At 42.6% G+C, this 11,804-nt stretch overlaps 1 protein-coding gene across 3 annotated transcripts in view; it reads right to left on the bottom strand.

Annotated features, from left to right (window-relative positions):
• Nucleotides 1-343: 343 nt before the first annotated feature.
• Nucleotides 344-11,804, bottom strand: part of LOC140463628 (protein bicaudal C homolog 1-like) — a 270,609-nt gene continuing 259,148 nt past the window's right edge. For 2 of the 3 annotated variants that reach the window (XM_072557874.1, XM_072557876.1), the window contains exons 18-20: nt 11,119-11,279; nt 10,123-10,222; nt 344-3,678 (exon numbers count right to left, since the gene is read on the bottom strand). In XM_072557874.1, the coding sequence (XP_072413975.1) occupies nt 3,548-3,678; nt 10,123-10,222; nt 11,119-11,279 (392 nt within the window). In that variant the 3' untranslated portion in view covers nt 344-3,547. Of the gene's footprint in view, nt 3,679-8,224; nt 8,347-10,122; nt 10,223-11,118; nt 11,280-11,804 lie in introns of all 3 variants that reach the window. The other variant, XM_072557875.1, reaches the window with a different exon arrangement.

Genomic DNA, 11,804 nt, shown 5'->3' with positions numbered 1-11,804 from the left:
AGTACAATTACAAAATTTAAAAGGCATCTAGATGGGTATATGAATAAGAAGGGGTGAGGGGGATATGGACCAAGTGCTGGCAAGCAAGATTAGATTACTTCACGATATCTGGTTGGCATGGACGTTTTGGACTGAAGGGACTGTTTCCATGCTGTACATCTCTACGACTGTTCTTTGAGAGCTGATATTGCAAGAGACATCGTCAGACAGCTAGAAGGGTGTTGTAGTAATACAATAACTTTGAAGTGTATGTTGGACTTGATGCAGATGTAAAATATATTTACAGAGCAGACTGTAGGAAAAGTTATAAAAAATTATCTTTTAATACAACATAAAACTGTGTTGAAAATTCCCTTTGTTAAAGCTTATCCATAAACAATATCATTTTAAATGAAAATCATAAAAAGGTAATCAAGCCCACATCCCCCCCCCCAAACTGAAAATAAACATCTCTGCTATATTTACAGATAAATCATCACTCAAGGCACTGAGTTATTCTTAACCTTCAACTTAAGCTGGCAATCAAACAGCTTTGTCCATTCGATAGACATCGGACCTTGGTTAGTTCACACAAAGTTAGCATGGCACCTCCTCAAACTTGAGATAAGCGAGTATTCTTCCAGTGTTTTGTACAGAATATTCTTTCAGTTTAGCTTCTATCAACTGAACAGCCTTCACTTTGGTGTACATACACGTATATCGCTGATTATTTTAGAGGGCTCCGCAAAAGACGGGTTTCCTCTTAGTGACTAATAATTGAGAAAAAAAACAAAATCACAGAACTACATTTTATATATAAAAGTGACAAAACATAGCCTTTTCCCTCTGAGTGTGCAAATTTGTTTGCGATTAATCCAACAATTATCTACACAGAACATACAATTGCCTTTGCAAGTAGAAAACAATATTAAACCCTTCACAAATTTTTTTTATCATTAACTTCAGTCATGCAGCAAAAAAATGGTGTTTACCTAAAGCTGGCTACACAGAACACTTCATATAGCAGTTTCAGTCTTCAAAGGCTTAGGAGATTACCACTGTTCAGAGACTCTACAGTTGCGCCTGTTTTGACACTGCAGGCAGAACAGGTCACTGTAGCCATGGACAACAACAGAGTTGGACAGTTGGAAAGGTAGGCACTTAGGGATTTCCTTCATTTCAGCTAAAACCCTTCATAGATTGAGCATAAGCAATGGGAACACTTAATTAGAGACTCCATGGGCTTGTTAACTGTATCAGGAGAACTGCATGTTGAGACAACAGTCAGTGCAAAACTAAAATTTGATCAACTTTCAATGATAGAGAAAGGAGCAGAGTAAGTTAGCATGGTGTATGGACTCACCAAAGTCACAGAGTGCGACTGACATGAGAAGCACTGAAGATGGTAATAGGAAAGGAAGGAACAAAGAGGAAATTACCTCCTTCAGTTTGAAAATCAGTGAGTTTGAGAATTGAAGGCCTTGTCTCTCCATCTCTGATGTGAAACATAGGTACCTCCTTTTCCAGGTGACTGTAGAACTGCGAAGGTGCTGTCTTCAGTTGGGGTCACAGGGACAGGTGGAGGAGAAGGTCAGGAAAACAGAAACAGATTGCACTTCTGTCATCATTGCTTCCTCACTTCAGTGTCACTTCAGCACAAAGCATCATCTGTCAGGTTTTCAGGGACAAGTGGGCAGCTGAGATTGTCTAGTCCTCCAAGGTGGAGGATATGACAAGTAGGATCATGGTGCTGTGCTGGACTGTGTAGTGGATTCACTGATTTCTCTCAAATGAATTCCTTTCTGATGAGGGAAAAGGTCATCGCACATTTTAAAAATAAAAGCTGAGATAGCATCAGTGTTATCTCCTGGATTCACTTTTGTCACCACAATTGGAAATGACTTGTCTTTTGCTGACTGCCTTGGTATCTTTACCTGGAGTGAATATTTTACAACGAGGGAGTTTGGGAGAGGTTGAATGAACCAGAAAGGCTGTTTCAATTCATAAGATCCAAGAGCAGAGAAAGAAAACCACACAAAGAAAAACGCTTTCAAGTGGTATTGAGCATGACATTCAAAAGTGAACAGCAATAGAACTTTCCAGATAAACATGCGGACTATTCCGAACCATCTGTTTCAGCTTCAGACCTTTTCTTGGGCCAAGTATAAACCGACCTACTCTCTTTGTTTGTATTTAAAAAGAAGAAAAGGTTTTGAAGAAGATGAAGGTGGAAGCTTTGCCAATGTCAACTGGTCATATGATCAGCACACCTCCAGTGTGACTTGCACAGGGAAAGCTTCTGAAAAGCAAGATGCTCATCTTTGGGATTCACGTTGCCAAATGCAGAAGGTTGACAAAATGGCAACCTGAGCTGTCGCTCACACGTACTAGTAATGACATCCTTGGAAAACATTACGCCACTGAAATGGGAGCTCCACCCTGCTCAGGGTTCCAGTCATTGGTGAGGTCTTGAGTTGTGAATAAATATCAGATCAAAATGAATCCAACAGGGGGAATTCATGGGAAGGGTATTTACCTAAAAATAACTGGTATGTGAAAGCAGTAGATAAAGTGAACAGCAGAGTCTTTTCATGGGGAAGCTAGACCAACATAAGAGGATGGAAGGATTTGGAGATTTTGCTGGTATGGTTAGATGGAGAGTATGGGAGGTGCTCAGTGGAGCATTAACTATCGCCATCAGTCAGGCCAAATAGCTTGTTTCTGTCATAAACTCTCTGAAAGAACTGAGTGCAACACACATCTGAAAAGTCATGTTTTTAACAAGCAATTTACAGAAGAAAATTCCAAATACTGTAATCGTGTTTAAGATGGCAGTAAAATCTGAACATATTTAATCACTGAGCATCAACACTGTTTCTGGGGGAACATGGCTATGGGGTCCCAGCCTCACTATATAGTCCTTCAGATCATGGAACCTAATAAATCTGGGAGGCTATGAGCTTCACTCAACTCTCATTAAACGCCCGCACTCCTCCCTCAGCGCTGATGACAACAGATTTATTATATATGAAGATCAGAGAGAACACAAACGCATTTCCACAGGTCTAGAAAACCAGGACATGTAAAGTGCAGAGACAATTACATTTAAATCTCTTTACTCAGCAGTACAACACATCTTCCCCTCTCAGTACAAACTATACACATGATGCACATGGGTTAGTGGTACGAGTTTAATTCTACCATAGATCCTAACGTTTCAGTGCATCATTTAAGCTTTTGTTCGCTAATAAATAACATTAAGCAAGAAAACTAGTGTTAATGGTCTTGTTGTTCTCTGATCTGCATATCGTTTTAGTACCATATTTGGTGAAACAGCAAAAGGCAACTATGGAATGACACGGATAGGTCCATTTCTCTCTTCATTTTTGGCACAATTATTTGCATGAAATCGAGACGGCTTTGGTCCTTGCATTCCAAACTCGGGAAGCAGCGATGGGCTCTGTGCAGTAAATGCTTTCCACAGGGTTAACATGGCACGACGGTCTGTGCCAGCTTCCGTCAGCTGTACGTCTACGCCAGCCATGGCTGAGCAAATTCCAGTCCATTGCTACCAGCGACCACTGATGCTGGCTATGTCAGAGTGATACTGCCGCGGCAACCGACCACTCGCTCCACCTTCTAGAAACGTTGAACGAATGCTTGGAGGCTCAAAGGGCTTTTGACAGTTTTTGTTCAATTCTGTAAAGGGAGCAAAAGGGAAAAAATATTTGTCATTTCTGAGCCCCAAACATCAGAAGAAAGACTCTGGGTTTAATGATGGCAGTTACATGTCTATCATGGGCTAACAGATTGCAACATTACACTTCTCCATTGCTCTTTGCAAGACTTGGACAGCATTCTGGTTTGGGCTAAATGACAAGCCATGTTAATGCCATACAAGAACCAGACAATAGCCATCCCAAAAAAGAGAAACTTGAATGCATCTCCCCTTAACATTCAGTGGATACCTTTATCAAACAAACCACCATTAATGCCCCCAGGGGGTTACCATTAACCAGAAACTCAACAGTACCAGCCATATAAAGGCTATGGTTACTTGAGTACCACAGGGACTGGGAATGGTGTGGCTCAGCTTGGATTCCCAGATTCTCCCTAACAACTGCAAGCACAAGTCAGGGGTATGTTGGAATACTCTTTTCTTGCCTTTATAGGTTGCAGCTCTGACAACACTCAAAGAAAGACTCAGCACGATCCAGGACAAAACAATCCACTTGGTCAACATCTCTTCCACCACCTGAAAAACTCACCCACGGGACAGTGGCAGCACTGCACGATGCACTGGAGTAATTTGTCAGCCTTTGACAGCACCTTCCAAAACTACAATCTCTACCACCTGGAAGGACAATGGGACACTGCCACTGGCAAACTCCCCCTCCAGTCACACCACATTGTGATTTGCAACAATACTTTTGCTCCTTGTTAGAACGGAGCAGGACTGGCAAATAAACTGCAGGTTGCTGTATTTTCAGCAACTCTGTCTGGACCATTAGTCATATACATTTTCTGCAGAAGCACAGTCAAATCTGGGCGTTGGTTTGCCATCAGATTCTGGGTCTCTTATTGAAAATTGCCTTACAATCTGGGTAAGAGGCATCCATCTATCAGTTCTCACTTCATTGCAGTGAATTGTAGAATCCATACAGTGTGGAAAGAGGCCCATCAAGTTCACACCAACCCTCAGAACAGCATCCCACACAGACACATTCTCCCTACTCTATCACTGCAAACTTACATTTCCCATGGCCAGTCCACCAAGCCTGCACATCCCTGCACACTATGGGGCAACTTAATATGGCCAATCCACCTAGCCAACACACTCTGGACACTATGGGGCAATTTAGCATGGCCAATCCATCTGACCTGCACATCTTTGGACTGTGGGAGGAAACCAGAGCACCCGGAGGAAACCCACGCAGACACGTGGAGGAAGTGCAACCTCCACACAGTCAACCGAAGGTCCCTGCGCTGTAAGGCAGCAATGCTAACCACTGAGCCACTGTGCCACCCAATGGCACAGAGAGACTTAATTTGTTGTCAGAGTTTAGACCCCCATCTGAAAGCAGACAGGTGTTGGAAAGCCCATCCTTGGACGACGTTCCATTTGTAAATGGCGCTGCATCAAACTGCAGATAGCGTCAATAACATGGATCACACAAGGATCATACATGGATCATACAAGGATGATACAAGGATCGTGGGCTCCACTTTGCTAGTGGCGAACAGGCGGCTTGCTTTTTCAAGTGCTCATTGTGTTTGGAATGCACCTGCTAAGCAGTTTGCCCTCAGTTAATGTACTATGTATACAATGAGCTCCGCAAAAAACCATTGGCTGTTTTTCCAATGGCAATGGCCAGTCAACCCTCATGGCTTCTCTTAGGGGAAGAAGCAGCAATGGAGCTGCTTATCAGATTGTCCAGATACCTTTGCCAAATTGTGTGGTTAAAGAAATTTGCACAATTCATCTCAATGAATACACAAACGATATACGAATAGCAATCTATATATAATAATGTTGTACAATTACAACTGGCGCCGATACATGGATACCTATTATCCAGACAGGTCATAGTAAAGTATGAAGAGACCCAAAATCTGATGGCAAAGCTACCCACCAGATTTGACAGAGCTTCTGCATCAAATTTACATGACAATATAGTCACTGAAAATACAACAACGTGCACTATGTTTGCTAGTCCTCCTCTGGTCTAACAAGAGCTAATGGCCTCAGGTGAATCAGTCCACGAATATCTCCCAGTTTAACATCAGGGCCACGGTTTTTAGAGACATCTTATTAGAAAGGTACCCAGAACACAACTGAAGGAAATTAGTCACAGCTGAGTGAAAGACAACACAACATTTATTATTCTGAAATAGTTTAGACAATATCGAGCTCACAAAAGCACAGAGATTGAATTTCTCCCTCTTTGTTTACCTCTGTAGTATGGTATACATATCAAATGTATTGTTACTTGCAATTTAATTCACATACAAAACTTTAAAAATGACCAAATATGGCGCAAATCTTTGTAATAAGCTGAGAGACTCACTGAAGAAATTTGACAGGGCCTGAGTGTGTAAAATTTGTTCCACACAAAAATAGCATTAATTGAAAAATAAAGCTTGAAGCTGAGGGGACAGTAGAAAAGAGGAATATGCTCAGTGTAAAAATAAATGAACAACAGAGACTGAGAGCAGGTAGATAGCTTACACCAGAAATTCAATATTCTGAGGGTGTTTCAGAGATATCGTTTGGATTGACACCAGGAGAGCAGCAATGGCTGTAGACAGTTTGTAGGAATCCTGTAACAGTGCAATATGGATTGCTGTATTTCCTTGTATATTTGATTTGTCTCCAGGTGAATCTAGGGATATTTTAGCATGTTAAAAATGCTATACAAATGCAAAAGCAGAATAGGGTAGAATAAAGCTAGAACATGTCGGAAACACTCAGCAGTTCAGGCTGTTAGATGCTGGTAGAGAAACAGAGTTAACCTTTCATCAGAAGTGGGGAAAGTTAAAGATGCATCAGGTTTTGAACAAAAACCGAAGCACGAATGAGAGGAAAGGATAAAAGAGGGGGACTGTGATAAAGTGGAAGGAAAAAGGGAGATGAAGGTGCAAGAGAGAAGCTGGTGATGGGACAAGAAATTAGACAAAAGCTTGGTCAAGAGGAGGAATAAAACAGCAAAAGTGGATTGCTGTATTTACTTGCATATTTGATTTGACTCCAGGTAAAGTTTGGGACATTTTACCATACTGAAGATGCTATACGATGATTTCTGGCCAAAAAGAAAGGTTATTATTTGAAGTTGTTGAATTCAATGTTGAATTTGGAAGGCTGCAACATGCCTAATCAGAAGGTGGATGTGTTGCTCCCAGAGTGTCATTTGAACAGTGTATAAACACAGAGGTTGCAGTGGAAATGCATGCAGAGAATTAAAATGACCGGCGATCAACATTTCAGGGTCACCTTGCATCGAGGTACCTACGGGGTGTTGGGGCTTGCTCAGAAAGCTGATCAGTGTGACAAGCAGCTCAGGTCCAAACTGTTCACAGCCTTGATTCTTGCCAACAGTGAGACTTTCCAATTTCTCTTGAAAATCCATCCGGTTGCAACCTCACACCCAAAAAAAACCCCAAAAAGCCCAAATTCATACTTGTAGTTTGCTTTTGATTTGAAAATGCAGTTGATTTAACTTGTTTTTGTTGTGTGAAAGGAGATTATACCCAAGGTGCGTTAGACAACCATTTATACATTCAGTTGTACAAAACCCTGGTCAGATCATATCTGGGGCACTGCATTCATTGCAACACCACCTCAGGAAAAATACACTAGCCTTGGAAAGATACTGTGGCTGCAAGGATTAAATTACGAAAGCAGGCCCTGTTAATTCTGGCTTCCTTACAGGCGATCATAGATTTAAGTGATTAATGAATTTGAAATATTAAAAGAGATTGCTGAGGAAAAGACAGGGAAATTATTTCATCTGTTGTGGGTACCAAGAGCAAGGGGACACGATCTTACTTTTGGAGGTGGCCCAATCAAGAGGGAAGCCAGAAAACAAATACCCCTCACAGGAGGTTGCAGAAATCCATATTACTCTCTCCTCAAAACCCAGTGGAGATGCTGAAACTTTCAAGACTGAGCTTGGTAGATTTTAGTTAGTGACATCTGTGCAAAGGTAGGTTAATGGACATAAAGTACAGATCAGCCATGATCTAATGGGATAGTGGGGCGGGCCGACAAGGTTAGCCTGCTGACTCCTGTTGCTACACACAGGTTTACGACAGCGATGGAGTGCTGCGCTAATATGGCACGCCTGTTAGAGAGTCTGGCAGTAGTTTGTCATTTTCATTTTCATTGTCAATCATGCTCATTTGAACTCACCTGGAGACGCTATCCCAGGTCAGATCTCAAATGCTGATTGGATCGAATTGTTTTCTGAGTGGCCTCCATGCATCTATAAGGTATGCACTGTGCCGGGCTGCCCCACCACCCAGGAGGGAGGACTCAAGTGAGAGAGTGCACTGACTCTCAGACACTGTGCTGGAGATCCTGCAGGGTTGATCTATCACCCTCTGGTGTGGCTCTGCCCCCATTTCATTCCCCGCATCCCATTCCACTTGGAGATCAGGACAAATCCCAAGCAAGGTGTCAGCTACTAACCACCCCCTTTCTCCAGGTGACTCCTGTCCAAATAAGGTAGAGTAGCATAGCACTCACTCGTTTTTTCTTAGGTGAAGTCCTCAGGGGATTTCCGGAATAAATGCTGACAGATGGTGGGTGAAGTCTTGACACATTCTCCCAGAAAGTCTTCTGATGTGTTTCAAAAGTCCTCTTCAAACCTCCAGCAGTAAGTGAACAGTAAAGGAGCATTAAATAGCGCTCCAAATTCTCAGCAATTCTCACTTACTTCCCAGTTAGCTGGCCATGTTTGGGAGGGCACATTTGGCCTTGCAGCTTCATTAATGTGCCCTAGTGGGCATTTTAACAGGCATTCAGTCCCTTAACAGTCCTCTGAGGCTCATTCCTAGCACAGGCTTTAATCCCGTGGCATCTTGTGCTGAACATAGTACAGACCAGCTTTTCAACTGAAGGCCTGATCCCTGGCCATTCAAAGGCTTCTTGGTGCCTCATGTGCCTGGTGAGAACAGCCCCTTATACATTTTGATCAAAAGTTATATAACTGACTGAAATTTGGTATTGTCAACAGATGTTGTCAGGGAGTTTCTGCATTCCCTCGTATTGGTGGAGTCTCTCTCTCTCAAACACACACACAATTTTAATCATTACACTTCCCTGCTTAAGTCTCTAAGCCACTTTACAAAAACAGCAACAAGCCTTGAGTGATGCTTTCCAATGTACCCAACCCTATATACAGTTGTAAAGTGGTATTTAGAGGTAAAAACAATGACTGCAGATTCTGGAAACCAGATTCTGGATTAGTGGTGCTGGAAGAGCACAGCAGTTCAGACAGCATCGAAGTAAGCTGCTTGGATGCTGCCTGAACTGCTGTGCTCTTCCAGCACCACTAATCCAGAAAGTGGTATTTAGAGCCTGCTTATAGGGGATATGGACTTGCTGTCTACCTGAGGACCAACAGGACTTCACAAATTAAATCAGCCATGTGTTTTGAAGATAAACTACAATAAGGATGGTGCTCAATATAGCCCTCTTAAGTACAATTAATAAAGCAGTCAGACATTGTGTAATTTTTAATAACTGACCTTCATGTGCCCAGTACTGGATGAGTACAAATTCCCTCCAAGTTAATTGACCACTGACACTGATTTCAGACGCTCTCAAAATCTCTGTCCCCTGTCACCAGCTCCATCCCCTCTCCTCATTAACTGCCTAAAGCTCAGTCATCTTCATTGCAACCTTGGTTTCATGTTTGACTCTGAGATCGGCATCGGGCCTGTGCCCTCATTAAGACCACCGTTTCCAGCTCTGGGATTGTCATCCAGCTCCACGCCAACATTGTCATCTATGACAGCCCCAGAACCTTCTGGCTTTCTGTACTCTTCCCATTCCTAACCTCTCCAGAATCTTCACTTCTAAAAGTCCCAGCCCTGGTGACCATTCTGTCAGCTGCCACAGCCTGGAACTCTGGAGTTCCTACAGTTTGCAACCTTCCCTTCTCCCTCGAGGACAGTCCTTCATCCCAACTTTTGGTCATCTCATCCAATATGAGAGATGAGGCTCCATCTCAAATTCTGTTTGCTAATGTACCTTGGAATCTCTTTTAGGTCTTTTACCATATTAAAGGTACTTTATAAATGGTAAAAAAAAAAGTTGCGTTGTAATTTAACATAGACACCGCACCCCCTATACTCCCTCTCTCTGAGACTGATGTTGAACAACTTAGAAATCAAGCCAGACCCTCAATGATATGGGTGGTACTCGAGTTTCGACAGAATTCCTTTACGTTTCCACAATAGGATTACACTGCTGTATTGATTTAAGACACTTTGGAGATGTTGGGACAGGAAGACTGTTTCATCTGTGCTCTCTCTCTACCCCCCTCCCTCTCACTCACTCACCATTTCCACCGCCACCAACGGATTTGCTCTCATCTTACCAAGAAAAAGAAAGTATTGGAAATATAAACAGGTGCTAACCTGAAATTGCAAGCAGCATTTTCCTCCGGGCACCAAATGTGGAAATTCCGAGCTCCTTCAAGTCCTGGTCAGTCAGAGTGAGGAATGTCTGAAGGTCAATCTGAGGAGACACGAGGAAGAGAGAAGTCGATACCTTCTCGCAGGAAATGAAAGAAGCAAATCTCCTCAGACTTTCCTCCTGTCTTCCCCAATTGCTAATTTTAAATTTCCATTCTGTGTTTGATCCCTGCCACAACCATTGTTAAAAGTTGCCTTTTAATGTAGCTTTAGTTCAAGTTGACAATTTCTAGAGGCATCATGTGACCAATTACCTCACACAAATGAGGAATGGCCGATTCCAGTTAGGGGATAGAATGAATTTATAATGATACATCTCTACTTTGGTTTCCAGTGCATTTCGCTATAAACATTGTTGTTTGGAGCAGTTAAGAGGAATTATACAGAGGAATTAAAACAACCAAGTGTGGAGTTACATTGTGTGAAACGAGGTGGTATAAGGGATTTGCTCGTTTTCATTTCACCTCAGATGGGATATGATTCAAAGGTCTAATGTTGATAGGGTACTGCGATCTTACATGAACTAGCCTTGTACCTCCTCAAAACCAGCCTCTGCTGTTTCTGACCTCACAGCAAAAAGCATTCCACAATCTATTGCCAACAGAGAATCTCCCGTACTGCCTTTTGGATATAGAATTGGGAAAACAAGACTGGATTGGTTTAGCTTGGCTCTATGCTTTGGTTATGTCAGAGCACATAGTCTGAGGAAAACGTATCACTCCACATTCAGCTCCCTGGTAATCAAAGCCCCAAACTGAGTCAGTGTCCCAGTGCTGAAATTGGTGTTCATCATTAAATACTGATTCATTATACAACATCCCAACCAAACAAATCCCCTTTATTTGAAAGCATTCTGCGAGAAGAAGCATTTTAATACATGTGAAAACAGCCCTGGGTTACGGACGTTAGTGGCTGTCAATGTGATGTTGTTGGGCTCACCTCTTGCTGTTGGAAGATATCCGTGTATTTGCCTAACCCGAGTTTACTGAAGAGTTCTGGCAGCTCCGAACCTTTGAAGGAGTTATTCAGAGTGCAGCCGTTGCTCCCCATTAGAGAGGAGATGCAGTCCATGTAATTACTGCTGGTCAAATAGTGCTCAGCTGTGGAGACAAAGAGTGAATTGGAATCCCTGTTCAGGAAAATGGCGAGTCTTAGCCAATTCAGATCAAGGCCCATTTAGTTTGCCTTCTACCAGACAATGCTACCATCCCGTGATAGAACAACTTTGATGAACCATTACAAACAACATCTTATATTCAGTTATACAACAGCTTCAAGCACGACTTGAGGAAAATGGCCAATGTTAGACAACTAATTGGTCCGAAGTCAGTTGCTCCTCCCACCAAGGCACACTCACCTCGCCTGGGCTCCAAACTTGTTGTAATACACCAACGTTCTAATGACTCTGTGGGTGACTTTTCCCCCCTCTTACCTGGAATCAGAGAATGTCAACAACTGCACTTCCAATTTCCACTTTTCCCTCACTATCATCTGGTCCATCTAAGATGCTCCCCTTCCTTTCAGTCCCCGATTCTGGGAGTAGACTGTCAGCTGATATTCATTACAAGCCTTCTAACCCTCAGAGCTACCTCAAATACACTTCCTCACTCCCTGCTTCCCAGAAG

Source organism: Chiloscyllium punctatum, chromosome 38, assembly GCF_047496795.1.
Source record: "Chiloscyllium punctatum isolate Juve2018m chromosome 38, sChiPun1.3, whole genome shotgun sequence".
Classification (NCBI taxonomy): domain Eukaryota; kingdom Metazoa; phylum Chordata; class Chondrichthyes; order Orectolobiformes; family Hemiscylliidae; genus Chiloscyllium; species Chiloscyllium punctatum.
Note: the sequence above shows the minus strand (reverse complement) of the source record. Positions and strands in the feature narration are given on the sequence as shown.